This window comes from Cydia pomonella, chromosome 2, assembly GCF_033807575.1.
Source record: "Cydia pomonella isolate Wapato2018A chromosome 2, ilCydPomo1, whole genome shotgun sequence".
Taxonomy (NCBI): Eukaryota; Metazoa; Arthropoda; class Insecta; order Lepidoptera; family Tortricidae; genus Cydia; species Cydia pomonella.
Window position 1 is genome coordinate 21,934,416 of NC_084704.1, and position 20,993 is coordinate 21,955,408.

Here is a 20,993-nt window from a genome sequence, read left to right on the forward strand (position 1 = left end):
ACTATGGTTGGGTTCCGTCAGTCCGTCTATTCACTGATTCGGATTATTTTCAAGCTATGAGGTATTTTCCACTAAATTCCACCACAACCTCATCATAATACTTAATGAAAATAGCATTTCGCTGCTTCGTATGTACATACTACGTGTATAACTATGTATATTAACTATGAAATAAATCAATATGAACTGAATATAAATTAGATGGGGTCTGAAAGTGGAAAAAAGTGGAATGCCGGGCAAGGGCGACGAGTGAGCAGGGATGGTAGCTCACCTGCCAGGCTTAGCTTTTGTTTTCTACAAGTCGGCGGGGCGGTGGGGCTGGCCAGAGCTACAGAGTGTGCCCGAGACATCCGTCTTTCCGAAGTTTCCATATGTGACTTTAGTTCAGTCGGTTGTGTTGGCGCATCTGCGTGGAACACTTGGCTTAAGAATATATCCTTCAACTAAGTATGCATTTTGGCTTGTTTCATGGTAAAATTGATGCAACTTATATTTACAATTTGAAACGGTCAACCTAATCATATATTAATATGAGTGTCATATACATGTAAGTCACACTACGCAGTTGCAATGCTCAGCCGGTGGATATAATCTATGCTTGAGTGGTCGTTTCTGAAGCGTTCGCGCGAGTTACTTGTGAGCCTACTTGTGTGGCGGTGTCGGGTGTGAGCGGATCTTTATTTGTGCTGGAAGTACATAGTTCGATTACTATTGGTGTAGCTGTGATTATGTAGCGTATGCTTGCCATTTACAAATTGTAATTGCAAAGCTATGGGACATCAAACTTATTCGAAGGTTAGAATTTGTCAGTTTTAGACCTTTTTAACAAATAATTAAACTAAAGAATTATTACTAGAGAGAAGCTATACCAAACATGGAAAATGTCGCAATCGGGACCTGTACCACGGCACCAAAACGTCGTGAGCGCCGTAAAATCCATGGCGCTTACGCGTTTAGGTCGCGAGACTCACGCTCCGGCGCCGCGTCTATGGCTTGTTGTCCAAACAACAATAACACATGGCGCAAAATACTGGTTCTCTGTGCCGGTTCCATACGTATTAATAATAGTTCAATGATATTATTATTATTCTATTTAAAAAAAAAACTAAAAATGTTTATGTTTGCTATAATAACTAACCAAGAGCAAGAAATTATTTAAGTTATATAACATACCTTTCCGTACGGACTTTTAATGTATAAGTTCATTTAGTCTCTAAGGAGCCATAATGAGACAAAATGACTACAACACGTAATAAATTAAGACCTGATTCCGAAGATCCTATGACCGTCTCAGATACATCTCTGTCGGATAATTCACAACGTTTTTGAATCAATGAAAAATGTGTACAGATTTAGAAGCTTAAATTAACGTGTTTAACTTAATTAAAATACAGTTCCTAATTTACTATGTGAGTATAGCGTGACCTTGTAAATGTTGGTTGTTAGTACAAAGTAAGTTTTATTTTTATAACGGCATGTAATGAGTTGTTATAACTGCTTGTTATTATCCGAATTAAATAATAGAACTTTTAGCTACACACGCTTCAGTAAACACGTGGCAGATAAATGTACATCAGGGAGAAAAAGTGATGCTTCAGTTTTGATTTGTCACGACCGACCTTAAAGTATTCTTGAACTTTTTTATATTTTCTAGCTTTTCCTATACTGAAAATGATTAATGTTCATTCCGTTGGAGACGTTATACAAGTAATGAATATTACGGAGACTAAAAAATAAGTTCAATGGCCCGTGGCCTTCAATTTATTCGCTAAATTAACTAGCGTATTTAAATTAATTTCTTTACCGTTATTGTATAGTAAAAAAAATTAACAACGTTTTTAATAAATTAAGTTGGTTTAATAGTGAAAGTAATTACAATTTATGCACCAGTAAGCATGTTAATGCAATTTCTGTAGGTTTATAACTCATCACGTAGTCGATATACGAGTATTAGGCATGCAAAGGAATGAAACTGCTTGTCTACATATATTAGAAATTCATTTTAAGCCGTCTAGCCTTCTGCCTAGAAACTTAATCGGTTTAGCATATATTTTATAGTTGTAAGCTCCCGACGCGGAATTGTAAGGGAAGAATTACGCCCGATACTCTTGACACATGGCACTCATGACACAACTTGATGGCCACGACGATTCTGTCAATAGTATAACGACGACTAAGAAGAAAACAATGTTGTATATGGAAGTTAATTAGAATATTTCATAAAATGATGACATGTAAGATTAAAAATAAAAATAAAAGTTGACTCCATAACGATAGCAATAGATACGTAATGCATATTACATATCTGTTAATCCTATTTACAATGTCGTGGATTCGAAATGAAACCTTATATTCATTAATGCACAATATGATATTACTTGTGCAATTAAATACGGGCTTAAGACGTAGTTAGGTCATATTACAGTCCGCCTGCAGCGTAATATAAGCCGAGCCTCCGTGCAGCATCCGTAACTACACTTGCACGTTCAAACATTTTATACCCAACTGGGCCGGATTAAAATACAAATTGCAACAACTACATGTGCCACTGAACGATTACTTAAAAGATGAAACATGCAAATTTAATGCTGCTTATCTAACAAACACGCCAACGAACTTCGGCTAATTGAACAATATATAGCTTAGATCTGGTCATGTACAACGGACATTCAGTTTTTAAGCAGTTAATTAATTATATCTCCTCATCACATACATTATGGTAAATATTATTGTTTGCTTTAAAATTCTACAACAAAGTTAGAATTTCCAGGAACAGTTCGCTGAGCTTATGTAAATGTTGGCCGTCGTAAAACAGTAGCTGAGAAATTTGTGTAACAGCTTAGTCTCTCTATTATTATCATTTTATATAGATGATGTATATGAAGCATTATGTGTATGAGCTCATCTACACGATAGCCCAGCGTAGGCCAGTCTAAGGGACGGAGCTATGCGGTGGAATGAGATAGCAATATATCTTGCTCCCTCTAACGCATTAATGAGACCCTTGGACTGGCCTACGCTGGCCCATCGTGTAGAGGAGCTATATGCTTTCGACAATACATCAATAAGGGTAGATAAAAGGAAAAGTGCTAAATGCTTAAAATGGAATTTCGCTCCCAAAAATCCTTGTCAAGAGGAAAGGGGACGACCGCTTTTCCATACAAACGTAGTTAGTCCCCATTTTCCTCCCTGGATATTGACATAATGTAAAATAATTTTACATAAATTGATGCATATTAATCATACATATACCTATGCCTCTACGTTTGACGTTTTAGATTTTTTGATTATTGTAAAAATTTGTAGCGAAAAACAGATTTCATATGTATTTTTAAATGCTTAAAATGTTTATCATAATTAAAAATTCGATAAAATAAAACAAACGTAGGGGCATAGCTGTGGTTGATTTACAACAAATTGTGTCAAAATATTTTCAATAATGTTAATACCCAGAGAGGAAAATGAGGACTACGTTTGTATGAAAAGGCGATTTCGCACGGGTACTCCACTTTCGTCTTAATATTCTGTAAAGCTGTATATCTCCAAAACTTGAAACATTTAACCTCACAACACCGAAGTAACCTACGTATCCCTATAGTACGTACAGTAAGATGCACTGGAGTAACTTCGAAAACGGGGTACTAAAAAAAAGGCAGATAAGCCAGAGCCAAAAGCAGTTCATATTTAGCAACACTTACGCTACTGCAACGCTTACCAAGGCATCTTGCTTACTGTTGCTACAGTAGAAAGTGCTTCTATTTTACTTTCGATGTACTTCAATGCCCCTTACTACTTTTACGTCCATTCATATACATAACTTTAAAAATTTGATTTGACGTCATATCTCGAAATTATAAACTAAAATACCTTTGTAACTCTTAAGAAAATAATAAGTATACGTGTTGTGTGATTACTTCTGTAATAAGAAATATTAATTGGTCCCTTAAACTCAATTATTTTTAATGAACATAAAACTTCCACCGGTTTCACTGCACGTTGCCTGGTTATTTATATCAATACATAGAAGCTTGTTAAATTAGTAACTAGGTACTTAGTCACAAAATGGATACGATCGAGTCTAAAGCGTGGTGGGAAACTAATAATAGCCGTTTATAATTAGATCGGCATACCATTAGGCTGCTCATAGTGGTTGTTGTCCTTGGTCAGTTTGCGGAACTTGCGGGGCGAGAGGCACGGGGAGCGCGAGCCGTCCACCGCGTCGGGGGTGAGCCGCCGCGCCGCCAGGTCGCACAACATCGACACCGCTTCGGCCCTGAGGGCAGAATGCTACTAAATAAGCAAACTACACACGCACAGCGCAAACCTTAACCTAGATAATCACTTACAAGGAAGGGTACCCAACTGTCCGACTCCGATTTGATTCATTTTGATATATGTTATAGAGTAGTCTAAAATAACGGACACGTATTTTTTTTTTGCTGCCCAAACTTAACCTATTGGGAGAAATTGTCCTCCAAAGTACTAAAAAGTTACTAAATCTTCTAACTCCTATAGAAAGTGATGCTCAAGCAACTTGCTAGTTAATGGCTTGTTTGAGTATATGTTTGAGAGCAGGAAAAAATAATGTACACGTGTTTTGTTATATCTGCTTAAACTCAAGTTTTCCTAAAAAAACACCCGTCTTTATGTGTAACTATAGTGATAGGATATTATAAAACTTCGAATGTCGATTTTTTATCTATAATCTATAACATATATCAAAATGAATCAAATCGGAGTCGGACAGTTGGGTACCCTTCCTTGTTAGATATCAGAATTCATAAAACGGCACGTTAAGAAAATTGCGCCACGTTATTAAAATATCTGAAATACATGGTTAACACCATACTTATCCAAGAAACTAGTAATGGAGGTTTTTTTAACTTAAATAAAACATTAATCCTACGGAGACTAGAACGTCAGTGCGTGCTCTCAGTATAGTATAGCTACAGGTAAAAAAGGCTAAATAGGGCGTACAATACTTGCCTTAGCGGGGGTTTAGGCCGGAGCGGCGGGTCGGAGTCGGTGGGCTCCTCCTTAGGCGACATGGGCGACAGTGGTGTCGCCGCGTGGTCGCGGTACAGCCGCAGACGCACCTCTGAGCCACACGCGCGCAAGAACGCCACGGCCGCCGCATGCGACATGTTCGACATCGCTGTGTCGTTCACCTGGTGGTAAAAATTTGTGAGACATTACTTTGCTCCAAATCACGGCCTTTCAGGCTTTTTGATCTTTTTCAGAAAAATAATCAATTTATAAAGCAAGGGCACTTACATACTTAAAAAATACTTTGCACATTGTATAATCGTTATTTTTAAGTAGCGGCGTGTAGGTTGTAAATTGGTAAATAGATAATACAATACATACCGCGACAATCCGATCGCCGGGCTGTATCCGGCCGTCGCTGAGCGCTGGCTCGCGCACGAGGGCGCGCACATAGTGCCCTAGCGCGCTGTGATCCTCCTTACGGAGTGTGAAACCCAGTGAACCGTTCACTTTCGTCATCACTATGTCGAACTCCTGGAACAATTCACATATTACTAAATTCGTATGCATTGTATTGTAATACGGGCAGGTTACCGCAACTCGCGCCTGCCTATTTTGTGTTGTCAGCCCAACTCCTGATTCGCATGATTTTGATTATTCTTCCTCTCAATATAATATACACCGTGGGAACGAGTAACCCGACAGATTTTAATCACGCATTCTTGAAGTAATAAGGAGCAAAAAATGTAATAATTGTTACTTTTGGTCAAATTTGGCAATAAAAAAATGTGTGTGTGTGTGTGTTATCTCTCTTTACATCTTGCACACGACACGTTATTTCTTTTTACATCTTGGCGAGAAAAAAAAATACTACGAATAAGTAATTTAACGTATTTACAGTGTACAGATAAAGGAATGTGTAAACCAAGTCACATAGCGTCGCAGCCAAAAGGCGTTTTTCACTGAGTCTTTACAACAAGATCGATTTCAGAAAACTTTGTATGACATTTTAGTCTCTAAATGCGGTCAAGAATACGCTTTTAAAATCTGTCGGGATACTCGTTCCCTGTGTATATTAATATTATTTTTCATCAAACTTGCTCGACTGGGTTTTTTATAATATTTTTATGTAGTTACAATTTTTATACATATAATTAATATAGTTCTATGTAGGTACCATTTTTAATAGTATGTAGGTGGCATCATTAAAAAAATATCTGTGTGAAGTCTTGCGACGTAGATATTCTAGGAAGGACTACTACATACTAGAATACTTAGTAGTACATGACTAGAATGTTAATAATTAACGCAACGAGAAAACTTTGCTTTCTCGTAGTGATCAAACCGTGTACTTACTACCGATCCATCATCCTTTGCGGCGTGAACAAAAAGGTTTATTAATAGCTACATGAAAATCGTAATAGGTTACCGTAGCGATATTAATAGGCAATCGCCTCGTCTATTACGTTTTACGGCGTGTCTAATCTCGCTCGGCCACTAAGGGGAGCAAAATTACTAGATATCACTAAGGCGAAAACTCATCAAGTATATATATCTAAATATTAGCAATATGGAAAAGGTTAGGGTGATTCCCTCATCACCTATTAGGCCAATAGGGGTTTTGCGTGTCCGAGCTCATGATAATGCGAGCCTATGACGAGCCGCATTCCTATTAGCCTAAATAAGAAATAAAGGTATAAACTCATTCGATGATTGAGATGCTTCAATGAACAAAAGTGCACACGAAAACTGATTAAATTACTCATCATCGCCGCTAGTGAAGCTCTAATCACGTTTTTTTACTAAAGTACGGCCGTTAATTTGATTATTAATTAATTAACAAATATTTTTGATATGCACAAAGATCAATTTAAATAAATTGAACCATTCTTAGAAACGAAGCGTAATTAAAGAAGTTTCCAACTTCTTAGTAAATATGAAATACCTAGTATCAAGCTTTTATTTGCGTCATTCTTTTCCATGAACTTCTGATTTACTTATATTTAAAACCTATACAATATTCAGTGGTTTTGCGTCATTTTCTGTGTTCTGTAATAAAGTAGGTATTCTACTCTAAAACGGGATAGTTATCACAAGCACTTCAGTCACTTCTGTCATACGAATATCTACTAGGGCACCATAACGAGGAGTATAGTTGTTATTAATTTCCTTACCCCGTATTGTATGTCGTAGACGGGGAGCGGGCGGTCGAGGTCCGGAAGACGTAGTTCCCGTCGATCTGGTTCGGGGCTCGCCTCGCGCCGCCCGCGGCCTTCGGAGGATGAGGTGGTTGCACTGCTTGTTGTTGCTGATAACCTGATATGGAAATAATTTTCATTAAGTCACTAAACTGATCCATTTTATTAATTCTACTTTAAACATAACAGTTTTTCGTGCGCCTTTTTGAGCTGGTTGGCTAAAAATGTGAAAAGAGTATGCGTTGCATTACAGGTTATCAAATCAACAATAAACTCTATGATTAAAACGTTAGTAAACATTAAAATAACTCTGGCAAGTTGGTACTTAAAACTCATTGTATGAATCTACGGCACGGCAGTGCCCCCGTCATGTCTAGCAAACTAAATTGGCTCTATCGCGCTATCTTTTTGTAAAGCAACTGAGATCCAATTAGCATCCCCTGAAACCTCTTATCTTTTAATAAGTCTCGCCCTTCGGATCAGCGAAAAAGCTTTAATTTTTATTTGAATGCTACTATTATGAACTTTAAACACCTTAATATTAAAATAATGTAGGTATACTTTTGTTTAACTTATTATTAATTGTTACACAAAAATTATTACATACAGTTTTTCACTGACACACTCAGCGATCGATAAAATTATAATGTATATATATTCAGATAGTATTCAGCCTATAAAACAAAGAAAAACTATAACATGCAAAACCATCAGGCCCATTCCGTAAGTTTTAGACTCATATTTGATCCCTGCATAGCCTGTAATTAGTTATATAGAGCGCCTGCTCATTGTTATAACCACAGGTTATAACGGAGGTAAGGACGCAATAAATATTAAGGTAATATGTAATCTAATTGGTAATGGGTTTGGTAACATCTCCATCGTATTTTAAATATGATACGAGTAGGTACTAGTTTTTTTTTTTTCAGATTACAAAATTTGGAATTCACATATACTCGTACAAAGTGCCAATTGTCTAGCGCGTAGATAACAAGCCCTTATCCCGATATCCCTTTAAAATTTACGCGTATCCAAATTGCTCTACCAACACAAACGGCGATGTGGGAGATTTTTAGTCAATCCCCGCCCGTATTTTGTTTCCAATGTTAATCCCAATGTCAAGTCCAATTGTTATAAGATAAAAAGTTCGATATGACTATGTTATTTACGTCTAACAGGCCTTAATTGCAATTTCAGGCTCATAAATAATTAATCTTAAGTTGTCACCATGACATTAGTGTTTGTAGGTCCCTTACCAATGTATTAATAATAGAAAGCAAAATTTACCCCCAATACAGCCTTAATCGAAATAATTAAGTAAGTATGTATGTGTATACAGAGAAGATCAAAAATAACATGTTATGAAATATAGAAGTAACTGTGATTCACAAGCAAAGTAAGTCAAAGATAAATATACAAAAGGAAATTATAATGTGTTCTATCTATAAAACATATCTATATCTTTCGACATATAAATCTTTCGTTCCTATAAAGATGTATCTGAATATAAAAATGGAAACTATTGTATATAATACCCTAGTATTAATAAAAATTGGCTAATACTTATATTATTAAGATAGGCTACGTGTTTTGGTTTACGCGGTATGTATCATCTTTAACAATGTTCAAGATTTTAAGTATTTTCATAATTTGATAGATGCCATTTTCAAAAGAAAATGAATATCGCTACAGTGTTGCAGCTGCAGATACTATTTGAATGTCACCTTAACTCGTGTCTGTGCCTGTATTATATGTCAATATATTTATATTTAATAACAGTGGCATAATGTTTCGTGGGCGTTTGAGGGGGAAACACGAGTAGCTAGGTAGACTTAGTGTCGGCCTGAAAAGGGTTTGAAGGTTACACGCGCAACTGGCGACAGGTGAATTGTTGAGATAGATAAATAGGTATTTCTTTTAAGGTGCAGTTGGTTCAGCCAGCAGAGTTTTTGAAAATTCGTAGAGCTTTTTTAGAACATAACACGATTGCCAATAAATATGAATAGCAATATTGATGTTTTTGTCTAGTAACTTCATCGATTTAAAACCTCATTAAACAAATTTCGCTCAATAGACAAAAAATCACGAACATTAAATATACAACGCACTACAAAAATATTGTAACAATTTTTGCACAATAGTAATGTTATTATTGATCGTAGTCATCGTTTTTTTTAATCAATCTATCAATCACAATATTTATTGTTGGTCATGAGTTACAGAGATGTTATTCTAATGTACAAAGGTTTTCATGCCCTGCCTCAGAGAGGCGTACAATATGGGAGCTTAAATTTAAATGAGATCATTTATGTACCTCTATATTATTAAATGATAGAAACGGGACTTAATCACGTATTAGGTTTTTAATTTACCTCCAAAGTTTCGAGGACAGCGTTGTCCCCGTGGTCTCGGAGAAGACTGGCTAAAGTTGACACCAACATCTTCTAGTCGCGCGAGTTTTTCGAACACCCCGCACTTAGTCTTGTTTATCAGCTTGAACGTTTTGCGCACTAGGGATGCTAATACTCTGTCGACACAACACTAACGATATTCGATTATTCGACTATCGATATTCGTTTCCGCTTACATATACTAATGACTGGATTCCACGTGGATGAGATCCTCAAGCCCTCGTCCCGATTGAAATTGCAATTTTTTTTTATTCCAATGGCTTTCCGCACTTTTTTGCTGTAGAAATGGCGGTCCATGGAAAGGATTTCAGGGTTATGTAGATCGATCCAGTGGTTTGGTCCTGACTCCAGTAAATACTCAGCCACAGCCCTACCCCTTTTACATACGGCAGAAATGCCGGTAGTCTGGAGACATCAGGACGTTTCCCTTTTGCTTTCGGTCTGGGTTGCCACTTATTTACGTTATACCCGTTCCTTTTTAGTACCTCCTGAATGCGCGACATCTCGCTCTTTAAATATTCAGGGTCACACAAATCATGTGCACTGTTCACCAGCGAGCCGAAAACCGATTGTAAGTGACGGGGATGGTGGTGAGAAAGGGTGTTCAAATACCTGTCAGTGTGTGTCGGTTTGCTGTAAACAGTGTGACTTAGGGTTCCGTCCATTCGACCAATCACTTTCACGTCCATAAACTGCAAACTGCGTTGTGATTCTAATCCATACGTTAACTTAGTCTTTGGATGAATTGAATTTAGATATCGAAGTAGTTGCTCCACCTCCCCACTACTACGGTCCTCGAAACGTCGGAGGTTTTGAAAGTCAATACGTGATTAAGACCCGTTTCTATATTAATTTATTCTGTTAAAATATCAAAGATGCGGTAAAACATTTATCCACAAGCTATAAAAAGTTTTCTTTTAAATTCCATAGGCATCAATTTCTTTAGGTGGATTGGGAATTTATTATATATTTTTGGACCCATAATCATAACACTGAAAAAATGCGACACGACATTGGCCTAGGATATCCAATATCATAACCATATGTAGACTGAAGACGCAGTCTTGTATTTCTTTGCAAACTGCTTTCTGCCTTCAAACATAATGCATGCGGGTTATTTCTAACAAACAGACTGATTTCAAACATGTAAAGGGCTGGAAAAGTTAGTATTTTTTTCTCGAGAAACATGACATAAGCGTGGAAGGCTAAAAGAGCTGTATTTTCTGTTGATACCTATACTTGCCTAAGTTAAAGCAAAGGTTAAAGCAGTGGTTAAGCCAACTAGAGTTAGAATCTATAATTATACCTAGAAATTTTGTGGAGTTAACATATTTTATTTCCGTATCAGTGTACCTTATACTAATTTAATCTAGTTTTCCATGGAAATCGTAAAATTCCATTCATTTAGTTTTATTTAGGTTAACTTGACGATTGTTTATTTCTAGCCATATCTCTAAATACTTTATTTACTTATTCTTTATATTGTGCGGTATTATCATTTCTTACTATTATTGAACAGTCATCAGCAAACAGAAATTTTTTGTGATTGTCGGTAACTTTAATAAATAAAATACCTTTAATAGATAACTAAAAATAATAATTCAACAACAACGATAACCGCGATCCCAGGCAGCACGGCCGTCCGCTCAGTGCTCAGCGAGTCGCGTTAGGAGAAGGATGTGAACTTACTGGCACTCAAAGGCCCACAAACTCCAATAATAATAAAAAATAAACCCGCGGGGGTAGCTTGTGGCGAGCTGACGGTGAGTAGCGACACCGCGGACCCCTATTCCAAAGGGCCCTTTTATTTGGCCCTCGCCTCTGCGCTTGCCTTCACCGGCCGGCCAGAGTGGAGTCGCAAGAGCGGGACCTATGCTCCAGGTTGGAAGTGTAAAATGTCATAACGCCGGCGGCCTGCTGAACGGATTACCGGGATCTGGCTTCCCCAGACTCACCTCTCGACAACCTCACAGCTGCTCCAAAGTGTTGCCCTATTGTCGCACTGTGCGTGCGGCCGTTGTGGGGCCCACTCAATGAGTTGGCGAGTCACCACCTGTCTTACACAATTCCGAGACTGATTGTCACGGCAGGTGTCCGCTAGTCTCCTCCCATAGCCTATTATCCAGTCCATCCACCTTTCAAATCAATAGCCTTATGACCTTAGATCCCATCGCAGCACAAAAGCGCTGCACTGCAATAGTCTTTGCACCTGGCGGGGACCATCTCCGGATGTATCATATTGTGCGCTCGGAGATGGTATCCGCCACGTGTATCCCTTGCTTTTAGATTAATTTGTCTTAAAGGGCCTCTGCGCTGTTGGCTTCGGCCCCACGCATGCCTCCCAAAGGTCCGGGACCCCATGGTCCCGAGATATGGTAAGACAGATAAAAAAAAAAATACGCAATAATCCACTCGCAAAATGTTCCTTGACTAAATGTCGCGCAACGTCCAGTTTACAAAATTTCAGACGAAAATGTAAAAATAAGAACTTACAAATGTTTGTTTACAAAGGTACATAAACTAGTTTCACAAGACTTAAATGTTATGAATGTATTAGCTTTAATATAGGAGATAAATAAATGATAACTGTATCATGCTTATATATTTTAAGTTTTAGTTTTCTTTTAGGGTTGTTTATTAGTTATAGGTATCATTCCTTTTTACCCAGCTATGATTTTTAGGTTAGAGTTCATACGCAATAATCCACTTGCAAAATGTCCCTTGACTAAATGTCGCGCAACGTCCAGTTTACAAAATTTCAGATGAAAATCCAAAAATAAGAACTTACAAATTTTGATTTACAAAGGTACATAAACTAGTTTCACAAGACTTAAATGTGATTAACGTATTAGCTTCCATTTTCTATATTTATAGAAGGAACATTTTGTAAACGGAATATAAACGGGTCTTTTGAAGGAATGCCTTTTGCAGATTAGGTAAATACATAAGGTACTTACATTTTGTTTTACCCACACTGACATCTAGAAATTGTTACATCATGTGGGTCAAATGTTAATATACCTACATACTATATTTCTATGCGTATTCAATTCATTTCCCATAGCATGTGTCAAAGTTTGACAAATGACGAGTCAATCGATTCGTCTTCATAACACCCATGTCGCGGGCGGTGTCGTGTCACTTGGGAATTTATGGAATGTACAACTTACGAGTATGTTGTGTAATATAATTGACAATATTGAAGTCTCTTAAGGTGACGCATCGTTAAGAGGAAAGGGGACGATCGATTCTCCATACAAACGTAGTCCTCATTTTCCTCCCTGGATAGTGGATTCACGCGTAGGTAATTTGCTTTTGTGCTAGCTTATTCTATAAAGTCGTATGCGGAAAAACGGGTTATACCATTTAAAGTAAAAAAAAAACAAGAATTAATTGAAAAATCACAACTACAGTATTGAAGTGTGTTTTGAGTTAGACTGTATATGGAAAATTTAGCAGCTTGAATCAGTCCCATTTGCCTGTACAATGAAAATGTTTGTTATAAAGAAGCATCTTTGATACGATTTTATCTGCTATAAAAGTTACCAATCGTAAAGGCAACTACAGAAATGAAGTCAATGCTATGAATAACCAGTTCATTAAACAATACTTTCATGAATTTTGTAATTGCTGAGATAAATCAAGATACCTAACGCTAAAATTTACAATAAAAATTTAAATAAGACGTTGTACGTAATAAGCAAAAGGGAGTAGGTATGTACTCGTACATACTTTCGCAGTACTTGTAGGTTGGCACATCTTTAAACAAAGAAGGGAAGATTTTTTGCGAAATCTCAGAAACGGCTTAATTGGACACTTGTTATTCCTATCGGAACGATTATTTCCGAAAATATTTACTTTATCAAAAAAGGTTCATGAAGATCCCTATTTAGAGCGTCCAGACCAAAACGCAACAAAAGTTGTCTAGTTATATGTGTAAAAATATACCAGTACCCCTAGTGTAACTTTGATCGACATCATAACGTGACGAACGCGTTTGCGTTAAGTCTCATTTTGTATAGGATTTTGAGTTTCCAAAACGTCCCGCTTGGCGCGCTCTTTCTAAATCCAATACAAAATGAGACTAAACGCAAACGGGTACGTCACGTTTGGAATTCGAATTTATTTACACTAGGGGTACTGAATACCTGCCGAATGTATGTATAACAGAATACCTGTCGAATTCCGCACAATGAATATTATTTTATTTAAAAAGAAACTACATGAATAGTTTAACAATAAAAACTTTTATGTGAGTGAATTTTTTGACATGGTTAAATTATATAAATAATAAATAAATATTATAGGACATTATTACACAAATTGAGTAAGTCCCACAGTAAGCTCAATAAGGCTTGTGTTGAGGGTACTTAGAAAACGATATATATAATATATAAATATTTATAAATACTTAAATACATAGATATATAGCAATAACATAGGTTAATATTTATCTATCAATAGAGAAGGTAGATATTTAGAACTAATAACTCTTTGATGTTTTATTTAGTTTATAAGAATGATATTATGATGATGAATGATTAACTTGTGAAATATTCGTTTTAGTTACCCTTTTGCATACCAAATGAGGTGTAAACCTACCACTATAAGTATTTCTTAATACCGTGGACCTGGTAATGTTTTATGCAAATAAATTATATTTATCTTTTATATCATTGGAAATATAAGGTAGCCCTAACACAAAACATTATCATAGTATGATAATTAATGTATTGTGTTAGGGCTTCCAAACATATATAAAAAAGTTAACACGTGTTCGCCTTTTGTTTTTTTTTTCTACAAACTTATGTTTTAAATCTTAAATATCCATTATGGACCATTGTTGTCTATTGAATAAATATATTGAAATTTTATGTAGATTGTAGGTATGTTATTCAACCGTTTGCAACCGGTCTCTTTAATTAGCTTACATTTACTAATTGATTAATGTATTCTAATGAGCTCACCTTGCGTGCATCGGATGACAGTTCAGCGGATCTAACGGCAGATGCTGCTGCGGTAGCGGTAAGTGTGGAGGGTGAGGGGTCCTCGCAGGGGGCGTGGGGGGGTCGGGCGGGGTCACGCTCTCCAGCATATCGTGGGGAGGCCGGCAGACCCGCAGCTCGACCCTCGGCGACGCCGTCCGGAGCACCTCCAGGGCTTCCTGGTGTCGAATACGGGGATTATGGATTAACATGTCAGCTATTTAATTTAGTGATTAGTTTATTTTCATATATCATGCTTTGAAAGTCATTGTTGATCTATAAAGTGCAAAGAAAGTGATACGTTTCTGTTCTAGTGCAGAAAAGTGATGTACTCCTCTGTGTCCCCGTCCCATGAGCAACTAGGTGGAGAAAAATGTTGTCTTATTTCCCCACCTGGACCGATTGGTAATTGTTCTAATTTTACTAATCCCGCATTGGATCTATTTTTATAAAAAATATGTAAGCAAACTGTTCAAATAAATTATTTTTGGTTTCTTTTGCTTAATTGTATTCACATCGATTTCATAAGGCGGGAACCAAAAGGAATACACAAAATTTCCGTAAGTGAGGAAACGCGGAATCTTATACAGCCACACTTAAACGTGTTTATGACATTAATACGTAGTAGGTTATGTAATATAATAATAAGGCATTAAAATACTAGTGTGATCCTTTTATGGAACTCATTTCATTCGTTTCATAAATCACACTCGTATTTACTTGCCTTATTATGTACAGTTACATACACTGCTTCATCCAGGACATTCATTCAATCCAGGACAGAAGTGCCTGGCGTAAATTAATTAGGAGAGTAAAGTGGGAAAAGGGAAAGAAAAAGGAGACATACACTGCTTCATCTGCATCAATATCATCTTAAGAACGAAAAATTAAAAAGTAAGAGACCCCGCTTTATACTTTCATAAACAAATCATTTTTAAATGCCAGCTTACCATCAGGCCGGCCGTATGCTTGTTTGCCACCGACTAAAAAAAAATGACTGCAAAAAATATGTGTTTTCATAAATATTGCAATCTAAATGTAACTTGCTAGGGTTTATGAACATACAATGTAAAGTCTCCGATTGCAAATAAGTCCTAAGGAAAAAACATCTATTACCTTAACTAGATACTGGTTTTGAAAATTTGCCTTTTCTTATTTGGTTTCCTCGCATGAAAGTAGTGTTTAACTCGGGTGAAAGGTACCATTTCAGTCTCTAACTATTGACGCTCGAATGCAACTACCTCGACAGAAATGGGTGCCTTTCATCCCTTGGTTAACAATCTACTATTGTAATTGGAGAGCGCCCAAGATCGTCTTGCTTGCTATTTAAATCATCTAACAACGAGGTATAATTGAATGGTTGATTAGTATACATGTTACACGTAAGTGTTTGTTTATTTAGTGGGTGTAGGTAACCAAACGCATTACGAATGGAGGGGAATCAACAGATTAATATTAAGATAGGTTTTAGGGTCACACTTGGATTCGATTTCTAGGAATGCTTTCTTATTTAAGTCATAATATTTTCGGCTGTATTTATAGTGTCCAAGGAACTTAAATATTGTACCTGCTGTAGTTGATTTAACATGGCATATTAGCAAAATAAACATTGCAGCAAAGTATAAAAAAACCCTAAATTTTTATCCAGGTCCAGTTCTTTCTACATTTAAGCAAAGATACATTGATCGAGTAAGATGTGTAAAATCTGAGACAATACCGTACTTCGAATTAGACAGGTAAACTAGATGGCGCTGTACAGCTCCATACATTTTGCAGTAGCTCTGATTGTCAAAGGTTGACGTTTGACAATTCAGTGACCGCAAAAGATATGGCGCAGTACAGCGTCATCTGTTTTGTATGTCAAACTAAGAGGCACGTTTTTTTCTATTTCTTCTCTATTACAATCAATTCTCTTTGATATAAGTAAACAAGTCGCATTCCTGCGAAGGCATCCAACAGTTTGAAAGATTTATACCGACGCTCCGTTTATCTATTGACACCGAATAAGTTATTTATTGGCTTCCAATTCAGAGCTTCTATATGGAAGCGTACTTTGCATGTTTTCGTCACGGTCTGTCTACAATTGTCATTGTTTATATTGAAATAGACATGGCGGTATAGATTTGGTTTTGCAATTCGGTATTCCAGTGCATGAACTAAAACATTGCTAGGCATGGAAAAATGCAAATAGGCTACGGAAAATATTGAATGTTCGTTTCACCATTCGTTTTGAATTTATGCCAGAATAAAGTGGCTGAAAATTATGTCGTGTTTTATAAATAAGTAACACTAATTTTGATTTCTAATAAATAATGTTTATAAATATGAGCACTTTAACAGATATTCAAAAGGGAAGACAATAGAAGTAAGTGACAAATAACAAATAGGAGTTTGGTTAAGACTACGCTAACCTCGAAAACTTCGCTCGACGGCACAGTTTAGAAACCAATTAGTCAAATAGTCCTGAGTCCAGACAAGGCGTAAATTTAAGTTTAATTTAACAAGGACGGGTAAAGTAAAGACCACAGCCGTTGATGAGGAATTCACATCGGCTTCAATTGTTAATTTGTGTTTGCTTCAAAGATAGTTTTATGATTTAAATCATATATAATTTTATTTCTTGACTATGAATTAAAGTAGGAATTTTAAGGATTTTTAAAGATCCGAATTTTGTTAACAGACAACAGAATTACTCATTAATACTCATAATTCAATATGACCATTGGTACCTTCGAGCATCACCGGCTTCCGACACGTCGGAAGGGCGGAGCCTAAGCGATATTTTACCGTATAAATCTTTCTGCCATTTTTTGCGGGGGGAAATGTGCACACACTCGCACTTCTTACTCACTACATACAAAATCCAATCTGTAATGACGACACAAATACATAGAAAATGACACACGTCAAAGACAAATCTTGCACACCTCTATCTCTTTTTGTGTACGGACGAGTCACAACATGCACCGCCATAGGCACAGTTGTGCCAATGCTTTGACAGAGGGGAAATAGTATGAATGCCGTCTCCCTTCCCTGTGTTGCTCGAATATTGGTACGTAATATAGGTATTTTTCAAACTGACATTGACAGCAGTACGCTTACTGCGCCAAATCGATGGAATAATGGATTTCTTATTGCGATGGAATTTAATAGGAACTTTAATAACCGAACGTATTCCAAAGTTTATTGCTCGTGAGTAAGTACAACAAGGTAAATTTCGACTCGTGATATTGTTATACCCAAAACCATGTTTTTGTAGATAATAAGGCGTGTTTTTTATCCATTGTTGTCACATAAATCACTAAATATATTCAGTTGTTTTCCAAAGATGATTTATAACTTTGAAGGGTTATAGGAGACGAAATGTAGTAAAGTGGTTGAAGAGGATATCGGTCTCGTTATGTTCCTTTCAGTCGCGAGTTGAGAAGGTTTCATTTGGTTCACAAACAGTGCACCTAATCATCACTAGCAACTCTCCACTAACTGGGCTAAATCATATAAGTACTTTCTAGTTTGTCGTTTTAATCTCTTAAATTAAAATTTCCTTTAAGTCATTTAGGTGCCCGCAATCGTACACAGATTAGATTTAGATATTATTATTTGTTAATTTAGGTATAAGAAGTTAAATTATTTCCAATTAACTCCTGACAGGCATTATGATATTCGTGGTTAAATTACGAGTATCAAAAGTCTAAGACGATAAATAGGTGCAAAATTTCAGACTTTAAATTGCGTATTATTTAAGGTTTTTACAAAGTTTATTGTAAATGTTTGGTAGTGCTGCTTGGCAATCTCAAACCAATCGTCAATTTAGTGAAATTGTAGCATAACATCTGTTCGAAACGGTGGCACCCCGCGGCATAACGGACGAATACGGAAATAATTGAATTTCCCAAACAAAATTGAGTTAAAATGGGTCATTCATTTTTTATTATGTTTTCTATGGCTCTGTGTTCGCGCGAATGAATAGCGGTGCCATTGATGCTCGAGCTCTCGTTTTATTTTAACATTAGGTCTTTGCCTTGGATTTTATTTTTATAATTCTAGGTAGAGGTACATTGGATTAACCTTTACCTAAGATACGTTTCAAATGGCTTTACTTACGGATGTCACACAATAAGTAATATTTAGTATTTCATACAGAAAGGACACGCTCTACCCGTTCCGAATAAAATTACCTTACCCCGGCGGCGATAAACTTTCTACAAACTCGTATTGACTGGAATTCAGTTCTGATTAGCGAAGCGGTGACGGATAGATCAAAATACCGATGTGTCATGTATGAGCGCATGTCCATTTCAGTAGGTAGTCTAAATTATACATTAAAATATTCTTTCCCTGAATAACTATTAATGTAGTTTAGTTTATCTTTAAATGGACCTCGTATTTCCTGATACCTAAGGTTATCTGTTACAGTTTCTCATTTTCCCTTTTAATGAAACACTAGGGTATATTTGACTAAATCTTACGTCATTTTTGGTATTTCCCTTTCCTACCTCTATCACCCCTATATGGAAGCTTACTGCAAACAGGTTAACATATGTGCTACGTTACGCTAACAATAAAAGCTCATAACCTTATATGCTGTACCTAAACTATACGTATACAACACTTATGCAAATTAAATTTGTTTCACTTTACCCGGCGTACCTGTTACCGTGAAATGCTTTTAAAACACGTGTAAAAACAACATGCAATTTTATACAACTTTGTGGTGGACATTTTACAGTTTATTACGTTTTGTCCCGACCCGCCCGCGTCGGTGTTTTCATAAAAGTTTTATGTTTATAAGTTTTATAACCTAGCCTTTGGACCAGAGAAAGTGCTTCAACAAATGACATTTTTAAGATGATTCCATGTTTACATTTTTTTAGGGTTTATTGGTAGATTTCATTCGTAGCTTTCACAAAAAATATACGCATTGGCCAAACTGTACTATTTATGACACACATATTTATTAGTGTATATGTGACGTTCCATGCCTAAAGGGTTCGTATGCATATAGAGCTAGAGATATAAGAGTTTGCATATAGGTATTTAAATCATATTTAGACACATTTTGTAGTATGAACCCCAATGTTTTGCGACTTTGAATTTGATCGTTGATATGGTTTTTTTTGTATGTGAATATCGTATTACATGCAGTCGGGAATGTGGGTTCAGCGGAGTAATAGCGCCGTGTTCTGCCCGTATCGAAGTTATTAGTTACGCACGATCTTTGCGCAGGCTTCATTTCAAACGGATTTCCGCGCCAACATCCGGCTTGGATAATCCGCATGGAGGTTTAAGCCCCGGTCTCCATTTGATAAAACTTTCATGGTGCTTTTCATTGAAATCTCTAATTTTCAGTAGATAAGTAATGCTATCGAAATATTAACGTGTTGTATTTAGAAATGGACCGAAAGTATGTGTAAATGGTAAATATAATTAGCTGAAGCGAGATTATTAAAATAGGGTTAATAATAAATTCTTTATTATTTACGAATACTCAGCTCATGATTATTTCTTAATACCTTTGTATGTTTTACAGGCGTAATTACATTAATATGCAAAAAGATTTAAATCAAGTAGTTTTTGAATAAAAAATAAAGAATTAACTGGTCAATTCCAACAATATCACGTGATACTGACTGATCTAACATGGATCTGATATCATCTCAGTATGAGATGGTTCCAATCTCCTTTAGAGGACCTGCCGAATTGCGCATTATTTGAATCTTCAGCCAAAAACGTCACTTTCGACACTGACAGATCAGTAACATATAAGTATCATATTGGAATGAGATTAATTAACTAAAACTCGAATCGGCTTGTAGATCTAATGATCTGATGCATGTAATATGTATCAGGTACGTACACCAACCAATAAATAATTTATTTACGAATTTTCACGTTAACTCCTCATCAATTATGTTTGACATAGCCGAATTGACTGGAATTACGTACGAGTATATATAGCGCAAGGAAAATATTTCCTTATACCTACCGACATCAAGGAATCTTCCTTATCATTAAAATGAATCATCAAACATGCCGCGCTACACCAATCAGAGTGCCCCGAACATACTTCCTAATTGTAAAATAAATACTGTGATTTAAGGGAAAATCTGCGATAAAATACGGGAGTTTCGAGCTCGGATTAAATATTAATGCGAGAGTACGTTTAATATGGACCCGTTAGTCCCGATTCGTTCCCTCCCTTCTATTTCCGCCATTGAACTTCGAAAGGTTTAATTATAAATGAACTTGTGAATCTAACCTTGATTAAATGACACCTTTTTGTGGGTTTTATTTTTGGATTTGATATATTTAATGTTCCTATTCCGTACGCTGATATTCATACGTGATTAAATAGGTACTGCCTAACAATTAACTTCCAGAATTCGATACGGTACGGTCGGTACGTATACTAT

General features: G+C 36.4%; 1 protein-coding gene across 5 annotated transcripts in view; it reads right to left on the minus strand.

Moving 5' to 3' along the window:
- LOC133534624 (uncharacterized) overlaps positions 1–20,993 on the minus strand; it is a 139,635-nt gene that overhangs the window by 14,018 nt on the left and 104,624 nt on the right. For 2 of the 5 annotated variants that reach the window (XM_061873829.1, XM_061873830.1), the window contains exons 5-11: positions 14,563–14,759; positions 7,161–7,302; positions 6,343–6,357; positions 5,368–5,520; positions 4,987–5,168; positions 4,131–4,273; positions 272–406 (exon numbers count right to left, since the gene is read on the minus strand). In XM_061873829.1, the coding sequence (XP_061729813.1) occupies positions 272–406; positions 4,131–4,273; positions 4,987–5,168; positions 5,368–5,520; positions 6,343–6,357; positions 7,161–7,302; positions 14,563–14,759 (967 nt within the window). The remainder of the gene's footprint in view (positions 1–271; positions 407–4,130; positions 4,274–4,986; positions 5,169–5,367; positions 5,521–6,342; positions 6,358–7,160; positions 7,303–14,562; positions 14,760–20,993) is intronic. The other 3 variants (XM_061873832.1, XM_061873831.1, XM_061873833.1) reach the window with 2 other exon arrangements.